At 51.1% G+C, this 22,900-nt stretch overlaps 1 protein-coding gene across 7 annotated transcripts in view; it reads right to left on the minus strand.

Moving 5' to 3' along the window:
• Positions 1 to 3,082: 3,082 nt before the first annotated feature.
• The window catches only part of celf1 (cugbp, Elav-like family member 1), a 215,979-nt gene continuing 196,161 nt past the window's right edge, over positions 3,083 to 22,900 (minus strand). For 6 of the 7 annotated variants that reach the window (XM_038807236.1, XM_038807234.1, XM_038807237.1 and 3 more), the window contains 2 exons: positions 9,367 to 9,533; positions 3,083 to 4,854 (listed from right to left, as the gene is read on the minus strand). In XM_038807236.1, the coding sequence (XP_038663164.1) occupies positions 9,406 to 9,533 (128 nt within the window). In that variant the 3' untranslated portion in view covers positions 3,083 to 4,854; positions 9,367 to 9,405. Of the gene's footprint in view, positions 4,855 to 9,144; positions 9,534 to 22,900 lie in introns of those variants that run through there. The other variant, XM_038807233.1, reaches the window with a different exon arrangement.

The raw sequence follows: 22,900 nt of genomic DNA on the forward strand, positions 1-22,900 counted from the left end.
GGGTCGGATGTTGAGGGCGTCGGGGTCGGATGTTGAGGGGGTTGCGGTCGGATGTTGAGGGGGTTGCGGTCGGATGTTGAGGGGGTTGGGGTCGGAGTGGGGGGTTTTGGATTGAGGGGTTGGTGTTGAGGAGGGGTTGGTGTTTCGGGTTGAGAGGTTGGTTAGGGTGAAAGGGCTTAGTATTGAGGTGGGGGTGATTTGGGTTGGGGGTTGGTTGGGGTAGGGGATGGTGCTGAGGTGGGGATGTTTTGGGTTGGGGGTTAGTTGGGGGTAGGGGATGGTGCTGAGGTGGGGATGTTTTGGGTTGGGGGGTTAGTTGGGGGTTGGGGATGGTGTTGAGGTGGGGATGTTTCGGGTTGGGGGGTTGGTTGGGGTAGGGGATGGTGTTGAGGTGGGGGTGTTTCGGGTGGGGGGTTGGTTGGGGTAGGGGATTGTGTTGAGGTGGGGGTGTTTCGGATTGGGGAGTTGGTGTTGAGGTGGGGGTGTTTTGGGTTGGGGGTAGGGGATGGTGTTGAGGTGGGGGTGTTCCGGGTTGGGGGTTGGTTGGGGTAGGGGATGGAGTTGAGGTGGGGGTGTTTCGGGTTGGGGGTTGGTTGGGGTAGGGGATGGTGTTGAGGTGGGGATGTTTTGGTTTGGGGGTTAGTTGGGGTAGGGGATGGTGTTGAGATGGGGGTGTTCCGGGTTGGGGGGTTGGTTGGGGTAGGGGATGGTGCTGAGGTGGGGATGTTTTGGGTTGGGGGTTGGTTGGGGGTAGGGGATGGTGCTGAGGTGGGGATGTTTTGGGTTGGGGGTTGGTTGGGGGCAGGGGATGGTGTTGAGGTGGGGGTGTTTCGGGTTGGGGGTTGGGGTTGAGGTGGGGATGTTTTGGGTTGGGGGTTGGTTGGGGGTAGGGGATGGTGTTGAGGTGGGGATGTTTCGGGTTGGGGGTTGGGGTTGAGGTGGGGATGTTCCGGGTTGGGGGTTGGTTGGGGTAGGGGATGGTGTTGAGGTGGGGGTGTTTCGGGTTGGGGGTTGGTTGGGGTTAGGGGATGGTGTTGAGGTGGGGATGTTTCGGGTTGGGGGTTGGTTGGGGTAGGGGATGGTGTTGAAGTGGGGATGTTTTGGTTTGGGGGTTAGTTGGGGTAGGGGATGGTGTTGAGATGGGGGTGTTCCGGGTTGGGGGGTTGGTTGGGGTAGGGGATGGTGCTGAGGTGGGGATGTTTTGGGTTGGGGGTTGGTTGGGGGTAGGGGATGGTGTTGAGGTGGGGGTGGTCCGGGTAGGGGATGGTGTTGAGGTGGGGGTGTTCCGGGTTGGGGGTTGGTTGGGGTAGGAGATGGTGTTGAGATGGGGGTGTTTTGGGTTGGGGGGTTGGTTGGGTAGGGGATGGTGTTGAGGTGGGGGTGTTCCGGGTTGGGGGGTTGGTTGGGGTAGGGGATGGTGCTGAGGTAGGGGTGTTTTGGGTTGGGGGGTTGGTTGGGGGTAGGGCATGGTGTTGAGGTGGGTGTGTTTCGGGTTGGGGTATGGTTGGGGGTAGGGGATGGTGTTGAGATGGGGGGTGTTGGTTGGGGTAGGGGTTGGAGTGAGGTGGGGGTGTTTCGGGTTGGGATTGGTTGGGGTAGGGTTGGAGTTGAGGTGGGGGTGTTTCGGGTTGGGGATTGGTTGGGGATGGTGTTGAGGTGGGGGTGTTTCGGGTTGGGGTATGGTTGGGGGTAGGGGATGGTGTTGAGGTGGGGGTGTATTGGATTTGGGATTTGGTGTTGAGGTGGGGGTGTTTTGGGTTGGGGGGTTGGTTGGGGTAGGGGATGGTGTTGAGGTTGGGGTAGGGGATGGTGTTGAGGTGGGGGTGTTCCGGGTTGGGGGGTTGGTTGGGGTAGGGGATGGAGTTGAGGTGGGGGTGTTTTGGGTTGGGGGTTGGTTGGGGGTAGGGCATGGTGTTGAGGTGGGGGTGTTTCGGGTTGGGGTATGGTTGGGGGTAGGGGATGGTGTTGAGATGGGGGTGTTGGTTGGGGTAGGGGTTGGAGTTGAGGTGGGGGTGTTTCGGGTTGGGGATTGGTTGGGGATGGTGTTGAGGTGGGGGGTGTTTCGGGTTGGGGTATGGTTGGGGGTAGGGGATGGTGTTGAGGTGGGGGTGTATTGGATTTGGGATTTGGTGTTGACGTGGGGGTGTTTCGGGTTGGGGTATGGTTGGGGGTAGGGGATGGTGTTGAGGTGGGGGTGTTCCGGGTTGGGGGGTTGGTTGGGGTAGGGGATGGTGTTGAGATGGGGGGTGTTTGGGTTGGGGGGGTGGTTGGGGTAGGGGATGGGGTTGAGATGGGTGGTTGGGTTGGGGGGTTGGTTGGGGTAGGGGATGGTGTGTTGAGGTGGGGGTGTTCCGGGTTGGGGGGGTTGGTTGGGGTAGGAGATGGTGTTGAGATGGGGGTGTTTCGGGTTGGGGGTGGTTGGGGGTAGGGGAATGGAGTTGAAGGTGGGGGTGTTTCGGGTTGGGGGTTGGTTGGGGTAGGGGATGGTGTTGAGATGGGGTGTTTCGGGTTGGGGGTTGGTTGGGGGTAGGGGTTGAGTTGAGGTAGGTATTGAGGTGCGTGTTGAGGGGCATGGAAATTTATGATTGGGCTTTTGAGGTTGCACCAATCACACACATTTGGTCTGAATTGGAGTTGGGGGAGGGGATTTCCTGAGAGAAGGAATGGAATTCTTTCCCTGTTTCCGATGGGTCAGAAAGCACCCAAACCCTCAACACCATCCCCCTAACCCAACCAACACCCCAGCACTGCGCTTCCCCAGGATCCCAGCAGTGATTCACTTCAAACTGTAACCAACCCTCAGCTCTCGTCATCTCTCCCTCCCATCCATCTTCAAATAATAACACATCCCACCAAACACCAAGTCATCTGACGTCTAACCCCAAGGAGAATCAACCATTTATAGATATATGTAAACAGAAAAAAGGAGCTCACTGCACACTGCCCACCAACAGGAGTGTGTGGGTTTGCTGGGAGCAGCTTTAACATCACAGTCTGTCAATGCTGGGTTAAAGCAGATGGAGGGGGAATTGTTCAACAGGACCCACCTGCTCTGTGTATGATATTTGCCACACCACAGTTCAAAAATATACTTTATTTAAACCTCCAACTCAATATTTTGCACTTTATCAAACAGTAAATTTGAAGTCAGAAAGACAGGAAAGCTGTACAAAGTGGAAAAGGCTGTAACATGCAAATAACACTTGGCACTGAATTGAGTTAACAACAAGTCACATCACATTTTGCTGAGGATTTCAGCAGAGATACAGTACATGCAAGGTATATTCACACCAAACTCGACAACATTAAACTACACACTTCCCATTTTTGTTTTGTTTCTTCAAACACTTACTGCTAAAGACAGAAAACCAAAGTTTCCAAAAATAAACCCGATGGGAAATGGCCTCCACTTTGAAAGAAGCTATTCAAGCTCATAGTTATTGATGTCACTCCAGTATCAGTGAGGGGGAAAAGGGGAAGGGTAGAAGGGGTGGGGAAGAGAATGAGCAGGGAATGTGAGAGAGAGAGAGCGCACAAGCGGGGGGAGGGAGAGAGAGTGTGCGAGCAGGGGAAGGGGAAGAGAGAGCACGCGCTAGCGAGGGGAGGGAGAGTACAAGTGAGCGGGGGGGGGGGGGGGGGAAAGAGTGAGAACTCACTTGAGTGGGGGAGGGAGATCGCACGCAACCGGGGGTGAACATGCACGAGCAGGGGATGGAGGAAGAGTGGGTGGGAGCAGGAGGGAAAGAGTGCGCAAGCTGGGGAGGGAAAATGCGCGTCAGCGGGTCGGGGGGGGGGGAAGAATGCACTTGAGCGGGGGAGGGAGAACGCCAGCAAGCAGGGGGAGGGTGAACATGCCCGAGCGGGGCAAGAGAACACACATGGGAGCCGGGGAGGGATAACAAATGGGAGCAGGGGGGAGGGATAGCGCGTGTGAGCAGGAGGGAGAATGCGCGTGAGCGGGGAGGAGGAGAATGCTCGTGAGCGGGGAGGAGGAGAATGCTCGTGAGCGGGGAGGAGGAGAATGCTCGTGAGCGGGGAGGAGGAGAATGCTCGTGAGCGGGGAGGAGGAGAATGCTCGTGAGCGGGGAGGAGGAGAATGCTCGTGAGCGGGGAGGGAGTACACGTGCGAGCAGGGGGAGTGCGCACGCGAGCATGGGGGCAGAGCGTGCGAGGGAGAGGGGGAGCGAGTGGTCGGAGAGTGCACGCCATCGCAGGCAGGAAAGGGAAGGATTCAGAGAGAGGGATGAAGGGAGTGGGGAGGAGAAGCCAGCTTGAGGATTGAGAAAGGTTTGGAATGTGAAAAGGGGGATAGGATAATGTAGAACTGGAGAAAAATCTGGAGAAGACGCATCTCAGCTTAATTTCCTTGGAGCAAAATGTGACAAACACTCTACACTGTTCTAAACACACTGCACACTAAAAAAAACGGAAACAAAATCACACACAAATCATTTTCTGCATTTTTATCAATTGGCTGCTTGAGATATAAAGCCTTCTGCTCGTGCTAGAAAGGGCGCTTCGCAAAAAGGAGTAGAAACAAGTTTCAAAATGCTGCAATTTAGTTAAGAAATTCTAGAAAAATAGACTCTTAAAGAAGATTTAAATGTAACAATCTTTTGTAAGCTTGTTGAATGCAGCCTGCCCCAGCAGCATTGAGTGGGGTGGGGTAGGGGGTGGGCAGGAAAGAGGTGAACAAAAGGTTTCTGAAATATATCAAATTTAATAAGACCAAAACAAAGTCAAAGGTCAGTAGAGGTCAAGCATCAGAGAAGCTGAGAGACAACGAGGGGACGATGAACTTGGACGTCACAGCAACATGCTAGGCAGACGATGAACAAACGGGCACGAAGATATCTAGAAAAAAAACAAAACCAGAAAGGGAGAAGGACCAAGTTACACAAAGCCATAAAAAAAGGAAGAAATAAAATAAAATTAAAATTAAAAACAAAACACAATGATACAGTGCATGGGGGCCAATGCATAATTTGAACAATGGGGACAGAAACAGCACATGCTAAACAAATGTAATTCATTCACACACACACACATACACACACATACACACACACATACACACACAATTAGAACACAAGACAACCCTAAGCCACCCAAAGGGGTCAGGGATTGGAAGATGAGGAAGGGGCAGGGGCCCTCACCCTATGTCCTTTTATTTGCAGTTTGCCAGTCAGAATAAAGGAAATATTCGTTGTAAAAGGGAGAATGTCAGTAAGTAAACAGGCAGAGACACAAAGTGGGGAAAGATGGGCACACATACTCAGGGTGAGGAAAATCCACTGAAAAGATTTGTAAAGGTAAAGCTGTGTTGAAAAAATGTTCCCAGCTACAAACCATGAGGCCAGAATGGTGCAGGAACAATGGCGTGGAAGTAAAGCTGCGCCAACATTCCATAAAGCACTGGCCATTAATCACTCCAAACATAAGGGTGCAGGTCAGGGCAGCTCATTTAAAAGGAGGAAACAGTTTAGTGCCTTTTACCAACTCAGAACATCTAAAGCCCCTCAACAGTGAGTTACTGTAACACAGCAAATTCGGCTGGCAATTTGCACTTAAGTGGTCCCACAAACAGCAGTAGCCAGAGGGGGTCCCTCTTCTGCCAACAGCGTCACAAATCTTTTACATCTACCCCAGTGGGCAGATAGTGCACCAGTTTAACATCAGGTTTGAAAAATGGCACCTCCCTCAGTACTGACCCTCTGACAGTGCAGCACTCCCTCAGTACTGACCCTCTGACAGTGCAGCACTCCCTCAGTACTGACCCTCACAGCGCAGCACTCCCTCAGTACTGACCCTCTGACAGTGCAGCACTCCCTAAGTACAGATCCTCTGACTGCAGCACTCCCTTAGTACTGATCCTTGGCAGTGCAGCACTCCCTCAGTACTGACCCTCTGACTGCAGCACTCCCTCAGTACTGATCCTTGGCAGTGCAGCACTCCCTCAGTACTGATCCTTGACAGTGCAGCACTCCCTCAGGACTGACCCTCTGACAGTGCAGCACTCCCTCAGTACTGACCCTCTGACTGCAGCACTCCCTCAGTACAGATCCTCTGACTGCAGCACTCCCTCAGTACTGATCCTTGGCAGTGCAGCACTCCCTCAGTACTGACCCTCTGACAGTGCAGCATTAACTTAGTACTGACCCAATGGCAGTGCAGCTCTCCGAGTACTGACCCTCTGACAGTGCAGCACTCCGAGTATTGACCTCTGACAGTGCAGCTCTCCCTCAGTATTGACCCCATGGCAGTGCAGCACTCCCTCAGTACTGACCCTCTGACAGTGCAGCACTAACTTAGTACTGACCCCATGGCAGTGCTGCACTCCGAGTACTGATCCTCTGACAATGCAGCACTCCCTCAGTACTGACTCCATGGCAGTGCAGCACTCCCTCAGTGCTGACCCTGACAGTGCAGCACTCCCTCAATACTAACCCTCTGACAGTGCAGCACTCCCTCAATACTGACCCTCTGACAGTGCAGCACTCCCTCAGTACTGACCCTCTGACAGTGCAGCACTCTCTCAGTACTGACCCTCTGACAGTGCAGCACTCCCTCAGTACTGACCCTCTGACAGTGCAGCACTCCCTCAGTACTGACCCTGTGACAGTGCAGCACTCCCTCAGTACTGACACTCTGACAGTGCAGCACTAACTTAGTACTGACCCTCTGACAGTGCAACACTCCCTTTATGTGTTCGCGTGGCTCATTTGCGCAGATCTTTGGCGTGGGAAGAAGGTGGTTTCTACCCATTAATGTTCGGAGTTCTGCACAATGACCAGTTATCTCATGCACAGCCCAAGCTTCCCAGTACAAACTGCGATTCGTATCCACGACACTTTAGGAGATCAGGTCTTCAATCACTAATGGAGCCAATCATAGTGATTCAGTACATTGACCTCGGGGGCAGGTGCTGGGGCAGAAAGGGAGGGAGCAGCAACTCCCCACTTGCACTGAATTCAGTCTGGCAGAGCAGGTGGAAAGGTACAGAATCAATCTCTGCTGTTTTCCCAAGGGCGTAATTTAGATGTTGGCTACTTGCTTTTGGGTCGTGGCTCCCTTGTCCTGTTCATGTCGTAGCCCTCACCAGCAACATTTACTCGACAGCCCGTGTAACATGGATTAATCCTGAGTCAGATCCACACTCAGGGTCAGGTGTGCAAACAATATTAAGAGAAAAGCCAAACTTTACAATGGGAGATCATACTCTGGCATTTAACACACATCGTGGTTTGATTGAGCTTCGCCATTTCCTTTAAAATTAAACTTTTCGCTTCTCTCCAAACAGCTATTTAAAAACACAATAAGTTTCAAGTATTTGGATCAAAGAGCGTCAGAGGGACCCTGTATCAGTAGTTCCACCTCAAACATTGCATATAACAGCCACGTAAACCAATCACCTACATAACACTGATTCCCCAGTAAAATATCTCAGATAATAAATAATCTCCAACACTTGGGAGCAGTAAAAAACCTCTATAAAAATAGAAAAGGTAGAACTGTAATTATACATTCATCCCAATCTCGTTTTGTGCATTTTTAAAACAAATTTTCATTAAATCCCTGGGGGATTTTTAAGTTCAATGTGTGAAAACAATAAAACATTTTGTCATGTTGATTTTAAAAACCCCATCAGTTCCAAAGAAAAACAACTGGAGAGAATAAAATTCTAGAGGAGGTTGATGTGACTCTCCCAATATCTGAAAGTTGATTTGCAAGTCAGACACGGTATATGCACAGCACCAGGTTTCTTTGGAGTTAGAGAGAGGAAGTGCAAGCATGATGGCCGTGCTGGATCCTTTGAGGACTGATGGAGTGTCTTATATACTGCGGTATGGCCAAGAGCACGAAGATGAGGTGAGAAGGGAGGGGAGCAGGGAAAAGGAGTGTTTAGGAGGGAGAAGCGGAGAGGGGGAGAAGCGGAGAGGGGGAGAGGAGGGGAGGTAGGGAGATGAGACAGCGAGAGGAGTGGGAGAAGGGGTGTAGGGCAGGTGAGAGGTGGGCAAGGGAGGGACACACGCACACAGGGGGGGGAGGGGGCGACACACGCAGGGGAGGGGGCGACACACGCAGGGGAGGGGGCGACACACGCAGGGGAGGGGGCGACACACGCAGGGGAGGGGGCGACACACGCAGGGGAGGGGGCGACACACGCAGGGGAGGGGGACACACGCAGGGGAGGGGGACACACGCAGGGGAGGGGGACACACACGCAGGGGAGGGGGACACACACGCAGGGGAGGGGGACACACACGCAGGGGAGGGGGACACACACGCAGGGGAGGGGGACACACACGCAGGGGAGGGGGACACACACGCAGGGGAGGGGGACACACACGCAGGGGAGGGGGGACACACACGCAGGGGAGGGGGACACACACGCAGGGGAGGGGGACACACACGCAGGGGAGGGGGACACACACGCAGGGGAGGGGGACACACACGCAGGGGAGGGGGACACACACGCAGGGGAGGGGGACACACACGCAGGGGAGGGGGACACACACGCAGGGGAGGGGGACACACACGCAGGGGAGGGGGACACACACGCAGGGGAGGGGGACACACACGCAGGGGAGGGGGACACACACGCAGGGGAGGGGGACACACACGCAGGGGAGGGGGACACACACGCAGGGGAGGGGGACACACACGCAGGGGAGGGGGACACACACGCAGGGGAGAGGACACACACGCAGGGGAGGGGGGATGCAGGGGAAAGGGGAGATGAGGAAAATGAAAGGATGGAGGATGGCAAAGCAGAGAAAAAAAGAGGAAGAGTTGAAAGAGAGGAGAGGAGGAGTGAGAGGTGGCATTGTTGGCACTACATTCTGTAACTAAAATGGTCAATATTGACCAGTTCTTTATGGCTACTCCATTCCTTCATCATCTCCATTAATACTTCAATGGTACAGTGTTTTAGGATATGACAAATATGACGTAACAACTGAGATAGAACATCCTTCAGTCCTCAATAGGGTGGCTGCACAGTAATAACTTTGGCAGATACCACTGAACAATAGTGATTCTCTCCAGTAACACAACTGGCTGTCAGTACACAGCAAACGCCAAATTAAAAATGATACGGCAGCTAAAATTTCAGTGAAGAAAAATACCTTTAGACTACCCTTGTACTGAGCATCAGTACATCTTTGTATATATAAAACTTTAAAGTTCACAACAGAAAATAGTACTGTTAATGTTGTCAATAAAAACAGAAGTGAAACGCACGCACACACGCACACACACACAAAGACCGAGAGTGCAGAGAACGGCCCCAGTCACATTGGGGTTACTCATGGAGTTGACGACCGCCCTCTCTCGCGATTGGTTCCACAGCTGCGCCCAACTTACCAGTGAACATGTTTAACTCAAGTTTATTTTGACTAAAGCTCAATATGGCTTGCTGTCATTCTTCGATCGCTTGAGTTGGACTTTCAGGCGCTTCATGCCAATCTGAAAGCCATTCATTGCTTGAATGGCAGCCTGCGAGGAGACTGGATTGTCATAGCTTACAAACCCTGCAATCAAAAACACAGCAGCAGAGTTAACAGGAGAGGCTCAAACAAACACGCCTGCCATTCAGACTGTCTATTGTAGCCAGCAGTGTGCTCGTTAAAGTGAAGCAGATTCAGACATGGAGAGGGAACTTTTCATCTGGACCGTTTAGGGAAGGACTGCCCCTACTCCCTTTCTGAGAAAAGGACCCAACTCAAAACTTTCTAACTCTCTCCACAGAGACTGCCTGAACTACAGAACATTTCCAGCAGCTTTACTTCCTTTAAAGTGTCCAACAAAATAGTAGGAATTAGACCCGACAGTCTGGGAGAATCCATTGCCTATGAAGGACGTTAATGGATGGTTAATAGGTGAGAAGAGTGCCCTAACGTTTAATAGAGTTTACAGAGACTGAAGAGATAAACACGTTAACAGAATCCATGATAAAATGACCCACAAAATTTCTACATTCCCTCCACACCAACGCTTCGACAGTGTTGCACTCCCTCAGTACTGACCCTCTGACAGTGCAGCATTCCCTCAGTACTGACCCTCTGACAGTGCAGAACTCCCAAAGTACTGACCCTCTGACAGTGCAGAACTCCCAAAGTGCTGATCCTCTCACACTGCAACACTCCCTCAGTACTGACTCTCTGACAGTGCAGCACTCCCTCAGTACTGAGCCTCTGGCAGTGCAGCGCTCCCTCAGTACTGACTCTCTGACAGTGCAGCACTCCCTCAGTACTGACCTTCTTACAGTGTCAGTACTGACCCTCTGACAGTGCAGCACTCCCTCAGTACTGACCCTCTGACAGTGCAGCACTCCCTCAATACTGACCCTCTGACAGTGCAGCACTCCCTCAATACTGACCTTCTTACAGTGTCAGTACTGACCCTCTGACAGTGCAGCACTCACTCAGTACTGACCCTCTGACAGTGCAACACTCCCTCAGGACTGACCTTCTTACAGTGCAGCATTCATCAGTACTCAAGTGCAGAAAGTGTCATAGACCAGGGTCAAAGTGCAGAAGAACAATTGTTATAGGGGACTCCATTGTTAGTGGCATAGGGATAGGCACTTCTATGGACATGAAAGAGACTCCAGGACAGTATGTTACCGCCCTGGTGTCAAGAATGTTTCTGAACAGGCAGGAGGCATTCTGAAGGGAGAGGTGAACAGCCAGAGGTCGTGGTACATATTGGTACTGACAGCATTGGCAGGAAAAGTGAACAGATCCTGCAAGGGGAGTTCAGGGGGTTAGGTAGTAAATTTAAAAAACAGGACCTCTAGGGTTGTAATCTCAGGATTCCTCCATGTGTCAGTGAGGGTATAAATAGAAAACTAGTACAGCTAAACATCTGGCTAAACGGTGTAAGAGGGAGGGTTCAGATATCTGGATCATTGGGATCTCTTCTGGGGCAGCTGGGATCTGTACAAGAAGGATGGGCTGCATCAAAACTGGAGGGGCACCAATATCCTGGCTGGGAGGTTTGCCAGAGTCACTTGGGAGGGTTTAAAATAGTGTGGAAGGGGGTGGGTACCAGAGCAGTCGTCAAGTGAAATAACTGAGGGGGAACAAGGCCATAGAATCATAGAATTTACAGTGCAGGAGGCCATTCGGCCCATTGGGTCTGCACCAGCCCTTTTGAAATAGCACCTTACTTAAGCCCACATCTCGCCACCCTATCCCCGTAACACCACCTAGCCGTTTTTTGGACACTAAGGGCATTTTGCATGGCCAATCCACCAAACCTGCACATCTTTGGGCTGTGAAAGGAAACCGGAGCCGGAGCACCCAGAGGAAACATATGCAGACATGGGGATAACGTACAGACTCCGCAGAGTAAGACTAAGAGTAAGAGCAGACGGGGAGGTGTTGCTGAACACAGCAGGACTGGTGGTCTGAAGTGCATTTGTTTAAATGCGAGAACTATAACAGGTAAGGCAGATGAACTTAAAGGCTTGAATTAGTAGTTGGGACGATGTTGTTGTTATTGCTATTATAGAGATTTGATTGAGAGAAGAACAGGATTCGCAGCTAAAAGTTCAAGGATTTAGATGCTTTAGGCAGGATAGAAGGGGATGTAAAAGGGGTGAAGGGAGTTGCATCACTGGTTAAGTAGAATATCTGAGAGTTGATTGGTGAGTAGCAGATGAGGCAAGCAAGTGCTTCACATTGGGAGCTGAGCGGGAGAAATCCATTGTGCAGTCTGGGAAGGCTCACAGAGTAGATTCTGAGTTACATTTGTAAAGCAAGAGGTTTTTTTTCTCACACTTACTTGAGGGCAGCAAGCTAAATTTAATATTTTATACCAACCTGTACTAACCAGGAGACACACAGCAGCAGTAAATTTTTATTAAGGGCCTAACTAGTATTTAGTTTTTAGTCTGACAACCAACAGAGGGAGAGATATATCAATTGGCGGGGTTGTGTGCGACATCTGCATGATGTGGGGCATCATGGACACAGAGTGTCCCTGAGGATTACATCTGTGGGAAGTGCATTCAGTTGCAGAAGCTCACCGAATGCATAGATCGATTAGAGCAGCAGATGGAAGCACTAAGGAGTATACAATCAGCTGAAATTGTTACAGATAATAGCTACAGAGATGTGGTCACACCCAAGGTACAGAAAGATAGATAGGTGACTGCCAGATGGGGTAGGCAGACAGTGCAGGGGTCCCCTATGGCTGTCCCTCTATCTAACAAGTATGCCGTTTTGGATACTTATGAGGAGGAAGGTCCATTAGGGCACAGCAGCAGCCAGAGCGAAGGCACCACAATTAGCCCTGCTGCACAGACAGGGGGGTACAAATCGCAGCAAAGCAATAGTGATTGGGGATTCAATAGTCAGGGGCACAGATAGGCGCTTCTGTGGCCGTGAAAGGGACTCCAGGATGGTAGTTTGTCTCCCTGGTGCAAGGGTCCTGGATGTCTCTGAGCGGGTACAAAGCATCCTAAAACGGAAGGGAAATCAGACAGAGTTCATTGTCCACAGTGGCACGAATGATATATGTGGAAAGAGTAGCAAGGTCTTGCAACGTGTTTGCGAGGCTAGGAACAGGAATATAGTGCAGGTGAACATGTGGCTCAAGACTGGTGAAGGACAAAGAACAAAGAAAATTACAGCACAGGAACAGGCCCTTCGGCCCTCCCAGCCTGCGCCGATCCAGATCCTTTATCTAAACCTGTCTCCTATTTTCCAAGGTCTACTTCCCTCTGTTCCCCACCCGTTCATATACCGGTCTAGATGCCTCTTAAATGATGCTATCGTGCCCGCCTCTACCACCTCTGCTGGTAAAGCGTTCCAGGCACCCACCACCCTCTGCGTAAAAAACTTTCCACGCACATCTCCCCTAAACTTTTCCCCTCTCACCTTGAAATCGTGACCCCTTGTCAGTTTTGTTGATCATTGGGGCATATTTCAGGGGCCTGCACAAGAAGGACGGGTTACATCTGAACTGGAGGGGCACCAATATCTTAGCTGGCAGGTTCCCTAATATGGTTCAGATGGGTTTAAACTAATGTGGCACGGTGGCTAGCACAGCTGCCTCATGGCTCCAGGGACCCAGGTTCACGTCCAACCTCAGGTGACTGTCTGTGTGGAGTTTGCACTTTCTCTCCGTGTCTGTGTGGGTTTCTTCCGGGTGCTCCGGTTTCTTCCCACAGTCCAAAGATGTGCAGGTTAGGTGGTTTGGCCATGATAAATTTCCCTGTCGTGTCCAAAAGACTAGGTAGGGTCACTGGGTTACAGGGGTAATAGATAGAATTTACAGTGCAGAAGGAAGCCATTCGGCCCATCATATCTGCACTGGTTCTTGGAAAGAGCACCCTACCCAAAGTCAACCCTATCTCCACCCTATCCCCATAACCCAGTAACCCCACCCAACACTAAAGGCAATTTTGGACACGAAGGGCAATTTATCATGGCCAATCCACCTAACCTGCACATCTTTGGACTGTGGGAGGAAACCGGAGCACCCGGAGAAAACCCACGCACACACAGGGAGGATGTGCAGACTCCGCACAGACAGTGATCCAAGCCGGAATCGAACCTGGGACCCTGGAGCTGTGAAGCGATTGTGCTATCCACAATGCTACCGTGCTGGTAGAGGTTTGGGCTCAAGTAGGGTGCGGTTTCAAAGGGGCCACTACAGACTCGATGGGCCGAATGGCCTCCTTCTGCACTGTAGGGTTTCTATGATTACAGCTGTACTACGTGAGGACACTTCAGAGGGCTCATGCAGTGAGGCAATATGGGTAGAGCTCAGGAAAAGGGAGGGCAATCACAATGTTTGGGGTTTACTGCAGGTCTCCCAACAGCCAGGGGGAGATAGAGGAGCAGATATGTAGGCAGATTTTGGAAAGATGTAAAAACAATTGGATTGATGTGGTGGGTGATTTTAACTTCCCCTGTATCGATTGGGACTCACTTAGTGCTAGAGTCTTGGATGGGGCAGAATTTGCAAGGCGCGTCCAGGAGGGCTTCTTGAAACAGTATTCAAATAGTCAAACTAGGGATGGGGCCATACGAAACCTGCTATTGGAGAACAAGCCCGGCCAGGTGGTCAAAGTTTCAATTGGAGAGGATTTCGGGAACAGTGACCATAATTCCATAGGCTTTAAGCTACTTGCGGATAAGGATAAGAGTGGTCCTTGGGTGAAGGTGCTAAATTGGGGGAAGGCTAATTACGACAATATTAGGCAGGAACAGAAGAATTTAAATTCTGACATGTAGGATTCTTTCAAACTTCAGTTGATAGGAATTCAGGACTGGCATGTTCCTGTGAGAATGAAGGATAAGTATGGCAAGTTTGGGAACCTTGGATAACAAGGGATATTGTGAGCCTAGTCAAAACAAAAATGAAGCATTGGTAAGGTCGAGAAGGCTGAGAACAGATGAAGCCCTTGAAGAATATAAAGAGAGTAGGAAGGAACTTAAGTAAGCTGCTCCCCAGACCTGGAACACTTGCCCATGAAGTGCCGCCCGTACTGCTGTCCACGCGAGTTGACTTCAGCCATTATCACAGCGGTCTACATCCCACTCCAAGCAGAAGTGAAGACGCTGGACGAACGGTACACAGTCATAAACAACAACGAAACAGAACACCCGGAGGCCTTGTTCATCGTGGCTGGGGACTTCAACAAGGCCAACCCCAAGAGTGTACTGTCAAAATTCCACAAACACATCTCGTGTCCCACTAGGTGCAACAACACGATGGTCCATATTTAAGAACTCAGCGACCAACCTAAACGCATATGCCACCACCGTCACAGACTTTATCAGCAAACGTGTAGACGACTGTGTGTCAAAGAAAGCAGTAGGTACGTTCCGCAACAGGAAACCATGGCCTAATCGGGAGATTGACTCCCTACGGAAGGCTAGGTCTGAGGCTTCCAAGTCAGGCGACCCTGACCTATACAAGCAATCCAGGTACGACCTCCGTAAAGTCATCAGGGATACCAAGAAACAATATCGGACCAAGTTACAGTCACAGACTAACGTTACAGACTCTTGCCGGTTGTGACAAGGCCTAAACAACATAACGGGCTACAAAGCGAAGCAGAGTAGAATCTCTGGCAGCAGCGCACCCCTCCCCGATGAACGCAATGCATTTTATGCTCGGTTTGAGCAGGAAACCATCAAACTGCTGGTGACTTCTCCAGCAGCCCCGGACTCTCCCATACCCATCATCCTTCATGAAAGTAAACCCTCGGAAGGTGACGAGTCCGGACAGGGTCCCGGGTCATGCACTCAGATCCTGTGCAGCTGTGCATTCTTCCAGCTGGCAGATGTGTTCGCGGACATTTTCAACCTCTCCCTACTTCCTTCCGAGGTCCCCACCCGCTTCAATAAGTCCACCATCATTCTGGTGCCAAAGAAGAACCAGGCAACGTGCCTCAGTGACTATCGTCCGGTGGCCTTGACATCAATTGCAATGAAGTGCTTCGAGAGATTGGTCATGAGGCACATCAACTCCATACTCCCAGAATGCCTAGATCCGCTGCAATTTGCATACCGCCGCAACTGGTCCACAGCAGACGCCATCTCCCTGGCCCTATACTCATCCCTGGAGCATCTCGACAACAAGGAGATAGGAGAGGTGCTAAATGAATATTTTTCATCAGTATTCACACAGGAAAAAGACAATGTTGTCGAGGAGAAGACTGAGATACAGGCTACTAGACTAGAAGGGCTTGAGGTTCATAATGAGGAGGTGTTAGCAGTTCTGGAAAGTGTGAAAATAGATAAGTCCCCAGGGCCGGATTGGATTTATCCTAGGGTTCTCTGGGAAGCTAGGGAGGAGATTGCTGAGCCTTTGGCTTTGATCTTTATGTCATCATTGTCTACAGGAATAGTGCCAGAAGACTGGAGGATAGCAAATGTTGTCCCCTTGTTCAAGAAGGGGAGTAGAGACAACCCCGGTAACTATAGACCAGTGAGCCTTACTTCTGTTGTGGGCAAAGCCTTGGAAAGGTTTATAAGAGATAGGATTTATAATCATCTAGAAAGGAATAATTTGATTAGGGATAGTCAACACGGTTTTGTGAAGGGTAGGTCATGCCTCACAAACCTTATTGAGTTCTTTGAGAAGGTGACCAAACAGGTGGATGAGGGTAAAGCAGTTGATGTGGTGTATATGGATTTCAGTAAAGTGTTTGATAAGGTTCCCCACGGTAGGCTATTGCAGAAAATACAGAGGCATGGGATTCAGGGTGATTTAGCAGTTTGGATCAGAAATTGGCTAGCTGGAAGAAGACAAAGGGTGGTGGTTGATGGGAAATGTTCAGCCTGGAGTCCAGTTACAAGTGGTGTACCACAAGGATCTGTTTTGGGGCCACTGCTGTTTGTCATGTTTATAAATGACCTGGAGGAGGGCGTAGAAGGATGGGTGAGTAAATTTGCAGATGACACTAAAGTCGGTGGAGTTGTGGACAGTGCGGAAGGATGTTACAAGTTACAGAGGGACATAGATAAGCTGCAGAGCTGGGCTGAGAGGCGGCAAATGGAGTTTAATGCAGAAAAATGTGAGGTGATTTATTTTGGAAGGAACAACAGGAAGACAGAGTAATGAAAATCGCTTATCGTCAGTAGGCTTCAATGAAGTTACTGTGAAAAGCCCCTAGTCGCCACATTCCGGCGCCTGTTTGGGGAGGCTGGTACGGGAATTGAACCATGCTGCTGGCCTGTTTTAAAAGCCAGCGATTTAGCCCAGTGTGCTAAACCAGCCACTGGGCTAATGGTAAGATTCTTGGTAGTGTGGATGAGCAGAGAGATCTCGGTGTCCATGTACATAGATCCCTGAAAGTTGCCACCCAGGTTGAGAGGTTTGTTAAGAAGATGTACGGTGTGTTAGCTTTCATTGGTAGAGGGATTGAGTTTTGGAACCATGAGGTCATGTTGCAACTGTACAAAACTCTAGTACGGCCGCATTTGGAGTATTGCGTGCAATTCTGGTCGCCACATTGTAGGAAGGATGTGGAAGCATTATAGGAAGGATGTGGAAGCATTGGAAAGGGTGCAGAGGAGATTTACCAGGATGTTGCCTGGTATGGAGAGAAGATCTTATGAGGGAAGGCTGAGGGACTTGAGGCTGTTTTCGTTAGAGAGAAGAAGGCTAAGAGGTGACTTAATTGAGGCATACAAGATGATCAGAGGATTAGATAGGGTGGACAGTGAGAGCCTTTTTCCTCGGATGGTGATGTCTAGCACGAGGGAACATAGCTTTAAATTGAGGGGAGATAGATATAGGACAGATGTCAGAGGTAGGTTCTTTACTCAGAGAATAGTAAGGGCGTGGAATGCCCTGCCTGCAACAGTAGTGGACTCGCCAACACTAAGGGCATTCAAATGGTCATTGGATAAACATATGGATGATAAGGCAATAGTGTAGATGGGCTTTAGAGTGGTTTCACAGGTCGGCGCAACATCGAGGGCCGAAGGGCCTGTACTGCGCTGTAATGTTCTATGTTCTAAGGAGTCCTATATCAGACTCCTGTTTATTGACTACAGCTCCACCTTCAACACCATAATCCCAGCCAAGCTCATATCAAAGCTCCAAAAGCTAGGACTTGGTTCCTCACTCTGCAACTGGTTTGAAGACTTTCTGATCACAATCAGCAAGAATGAACAAAAACTCCTCCACGATCGTCCTCAATACCGGGGCCCCGCAAGGCTGTGTACTTAGCCCCTACTATGCTCCCTACACACACACACACACGACTGTGTGGCAAAATTTGACAAATACATGCTTGCTGACAGCACGGCCGTCGTGAGTCGGATCTCGAACAACAATGAGTCAGAAAATAGGAAGAAGATAGAGAACCTCGGAGTGGTGCAGCGACAACAATCTCTCCCTCAATGTCTGCAAAACTAAAGAGTTGGCCATTGACTTCAAGAAGCAAAGTATTGTACACACCCCTGTCTGCATCAACGGGCCGAGGTGGAGATGGTTAACAGCTTCAAATTCCTAGGTGTGCACATCACCAATCTATCCTGTTCCACCCACATCGACGCTGTTACCAAGAAAGCACAACAGCGCCTATACTTCCTCAGGAAACTAAGGAAATTCGGCATGTCCACATTAATTCTTACCAACTTTTACAGATGAACCACAGAAATCATCCTATCTGGCTGCATCACAACCTCGGCATGGCAACTGCTCGGCCCAAGACCGCAAGAAACTATACAGAGTTGTGAACACTGCCCAGTCCATCACATGAACCCGCTCCCATCCACTGACTCTGTCGACACCTCCTGCTGCCTTGGGAAAGTGGGCAGTATAATCAAAGACCCCTCCCATCCGCTTTACTCGCTCTTCCAACTTCCTCCGTCAGGCAGGAGATACAAAAGTCTGAGAACACGCACTAACAGATTCAATAACAGCTTCTTCCCCACTGTTACCAGTCTCGTAAACGACCCTCTTATGCACTGCCCTGATCTCTTCACACATCTTCTCTACCAACTAGTACTACACCCGATGCCTATGGACTTACATTGTGTATTTTATGTTTGCCCCATCATGCATTTTCTCTTCATGTACAGAATTATCTGTCTGAGCTGCACGCAGAACAATACTTTTCATTGTTACACGTGACAATAAACAAATCCAATCCAAGGACTCAGGGGGGGTAAAAAGGGTCATGAAAAGTCCTTGGCAAAGAGGATTAAGGAGAATTCTAAGGCATTTTATAATGAGCAAGAGGGCAGCCAGGATAGGGTCGGCTCAGCCACAGACAGAGGAGGGAATCCATGCGTGGAGCCAGAGGAAATGGGTGAGGTACTGAATGAGTACTTTGCATCAGTATTCACCAAAGAGGACTTGGTGGATGGTGAGTCTGGGGAAGGGGGTGTAGATAGTCTGGGTCACAATGAGATCAAAAAGGTGGTGATGTTGGGCGTCTTGAAAAACATTAAGGGAGATACGTCCCCAGGGCCTAATAGGATCTACCCCAGAATACTGAGGAAATTGTTGGGGCCTTGACAGTATCCTCATTGGTATTGCCATCTCTCCCTCTCCCTCCGCTGCTCTACCTCCACTGCTCTATCTCCCTCTCCCTCCGCTGCTCTATCTCCCTCTCCCTCCGCTGCTCTATCTCCCTCTCCCTCCGCTGCTCTATCTCCCTCTCCCTCCACTGCTCTATCTCCCTCTCCCTCCACTGCTCTATCTCCCTCTCCCTCCGCTGCTCTATCTCCCTCTCCCTCCGCTGCTCTATCTCCCTCTCCCTCCGCTGCTCTATCTCCCTCTCCCTCCGCTGCTCTATCTCCCTCTCCCTCCGCTGCTCTATCTCCCTCTCCCTCCACTGCTCTATCTCCCTCTCCCTCCACTGCTCTATCTCCCTCTCCCTCCACTGCTCTATCTCCCTCTCCCTCCACTGCTCCTTCTCCCTCTCCCTCCACTGCTCCTTCTCCCTCCACTGCTCCCTCTCCCTCCACCGCTCCCTCTCCCTCCACCGCTCCCTCTCCCTCTCCCTCCACCGCTCCCTCTCCCTCCACCGCTCCCTCTCCCTCCACCGCTCCATCTCCCTCCACCGCTCCATCTCCCTCCACCGCTCCATCTCCCTCCACCGCTCCATCTCCCTCCACCGCTCCATCTCCCTCCACCGCTCCATCTCCCTCCACCGCTCCATCTCCCTCCACCGCTCCATCTCCCTCCACCGCTCCATCTCCCTCCACCGCTCCATCTCCCTCCACCGCTCCATCTCCCTCCACCGCTCCATCTCCCTCCACCGCTCCATCTCCCTCCACCGCTCCATCTCCCTCCACCGCTCCATCTCCCTCCACCGCTCCATCTCCCTCCACCGCTCCATCTCCCTCCACCGCTCCATCTCCCTCCACCGCTCCATCTCCCTCCACCGCTCCATCTCCCTCCACCGCTCCATCTCCCTCCACCGCTCCATCTCCCTCCACCGCTCCATCTCCCTCCACCGCTCCATCTCCCTCCACCGCTCCATCTCCCTCCACCGCTCCATCTCCCTCCACCGCTCCATCTCCCTCCACCGCTCCATCTCCCTCCACCGCTCCATCTCCCTCCACCGCTCCATCTCCCTCCACCGCTCCATCTCCCTCCACCGCTCCATCTCCCTCCACCGCCCCATCTCCCTCCACCGCTCCATCTCCCTCCACCGCTCCATCTCCCTCCACCGCTCCATCTCCCTCCACCGCTCCATCTCCCTCCACCGCTCCATCTCCCTCCACTGCTCCCTCTCCCTCCACTGCTCCCTCTCCCTCCACTGCTCCCTCTCCCTCCACTGCTGCCTCCCTCCACTGCTCCCTCTCCCTCCACTGCTCCCTCTCCCTCCACTGCTCCCTCTCCCTCCACTGCTCCCTCTCCCTCCACTGCTCCCTCTCCCTCCACTGCTCCCTCTCCCGCCACTGCTCCCTCTCCCGCCACTGCTCCCTCTCCCTCCACCTCTCCCTCTCCCTCCACCGCTCCCTCTCCCTCCACTGCTCCCTCTCCCTCCACTGCTCTATCTCCCTCTCTCTCTCTCCCCTCCCCCTCTCATCAGCACGGCAGCACAGTGTTTAGCAAGGTTGCTTCACAGCACGAGGGTCCCAGGTTCGATTCCCGGCTTGGGTCACTGCTTGTGCCCAGTCTGCACGCTCTCCCTCTGTCTGCATAGGTTTCCTCCGGGTGCTCCACAGTCCAAATATATGCAGATTAGGTGGATTGGCCATTGTAAATTACCCCTTAGTACCCAAAATATTCGGTGGTGTTACTGGGTCACGGGGATAGGGTGGAGGCGGTGCTCTTTTCGAGGATCGGTGCAGACTCGATGGGCTGAATGGCCTCCTTCTGCACTGTACCTTCTATGACTTCTTCTATGAGTATTGACAGGCAGAAAGATCTGGATGTACAGGTCCACAGATCACTGAAAATGGCAACACATATGGCATGCGTGTCTTCATCAGTCAGGGCATTGAGTATAAAAATTGGCAAGTTATGCTGCAGCTGTATAGAACCTTAGTTCGACCACACTTGGAAATACTGCATACAATTCTAGTCGCCACACTACCAGAATGATGTGGAGGCTTTGGATTTAATTATTGTCACGTGTACCGAGGTACAATGAAAAGTATTCTTCTTCGAGCAGCTCAACAGATCATTACGTACATGAAGAGAAAAGAAAATACAAAATAGGGCAACACAAGGTACACCATGTAACTACATAAACACCGGCATTGGGTGAAGCATACAGAGGTGTAGTGTTAACGAGGTCAGTCCATAAGAGGGTCATTTAGGAGTATGGTAACAGCCGGGAAGAAGCTGTTTTTGAGTCTGTTTGTGCATGTTCTCAAACTTTTGACGGTACCATAAGACATAGGAACAGAATTAGGCCACTTGGCCCATCGAGTCTGCTCCGCCATAACCCCTGATCCCCTTATTGATCAAGAACCTATCTAGCTCTGTCTTAAAGACACTCAGTGAATTGGCCTCCACAGCCTTCTGTGGCAGAGTTCCACAGATCCACCACCCTCTTGCTGAAAAAATTCCTCCTCATCTCTGTTTTAAAGGAGAGTCCCTTTAGTCTGAGATGATGTCCTCTGGTTCTAGTTTTTCCTACAAGTGGAAACATCCCCTCCACGTACACCCTATCCAGGCCTCACAGTATGTTGTACGTTTCAATAAGATCCCCCCTCATCCTTCTAAACTCCAACAAGTACAGACCCAGAGTCCTCAAACGTTCCTCATACAATATTCCAGGGATCATGCTTATGAACCTCCTCTGGACCCTTTCCAAGGCCAGCACATCTTTCCTTAGATATGGGGCCCAAAATTGCTCACAATACTCCAAATGGGGTCTGACCAGAGCCTTATACAGGCTCAGAAGTACATCCCTGCTCTTGTATTCCAGCCCTCTTGACATGAGTGCTCACATTGCATTTGCCTTCTTAACTGTCAACTGAACCTGCACATTAACAGAAAAGGCACAGAAGAGGTTTACCAGGACGTTGCCTGGTCTGGGGGGTATTATCTATCAGGAGAGGTTGAAGAAACTCATTATTTTCACTGGAGCGACGGAGGTTGAGGGGCAACCTCATAGAGGTTTATAAAATTATGAATGGCATGGACAGGGTGGAGAGCAGACGCTTTTCCCAAGGGTGGAAAAGTCAAAAGTCAATTACTAGGGGCATAGGTTTAGTGTGCAGAGGGCAAGGTTTAGAGGAGATTTCCTTTACACAGAGGGTGGTGAGTGCCTGGAAAGCTCTATCGGGGGAGCTGGTGGAAGCAGGTACGACAGCGCCTAAGAGGCATCTTGACAAACACATGAACAGGATGGGAATACTGACCCCAGAAGTGAGGAAAGTTTTAGTTTAGACAGGCATCATGATCGGCGCAAGCTTGGAGGGCAAAAGGGCCTGTTCCTGTGCTGCACTGTTTTTTGCTCTTTGACCCTTTGACAGTGCAGCACCCCCTCAGTACTGACCCTCTGACAGAGCAGCACTCCCTCAGTACTGACCCTCTAACAGTGCAGCACTCCCTCAGTACTGACCCTCTGACAGTGCAGCTCTCCCTCAGTACTGGCCCTCTGACAGTGCAACACTCCCTCAGTACTGACCCTCTGACAGTGCAGCTCTCCCTCAGTACTGACCCTCTGACAGTGCAGCACTCCCTCAGTACTGACCCTCTGACAGTGCAACACTCCCTCAGTACTGACCCTTCAGCAGTGCAGCTCTATCTCAGCGGTGACCTCCAAAAGTGCTGCACTCCCTCCGAACCAACGCTCCAGTGTTGCACCCCCTCATTACCGACCTTCTGACATTGCAGCACTCCCTCAGTACTGCCTCTCCGACAGTGCAGCACTCACTCCACATTGACGCTCTGACACTGCAATGCTGTCTCAATTGCTACTCAGTGCTGTATTGTGGTGCTCGTCTGTTTTTGG

This window comes from Scyliorhinus canicula, chromosome 9, assembly GCF_902713615.1.
Source record: "Scyliorhinus canicula chromosome 9, sScyCan1.1, whole genome shotgun sequence".
NCBI classification, from domain to species: domain Eukaryota; kingdom Metazoa; phylum Chordata; class Chondrichthyes; order Carcharhiniformes; family Scyliorhinidae; genus Scyliorhinus; species Scyliorhinus canicula.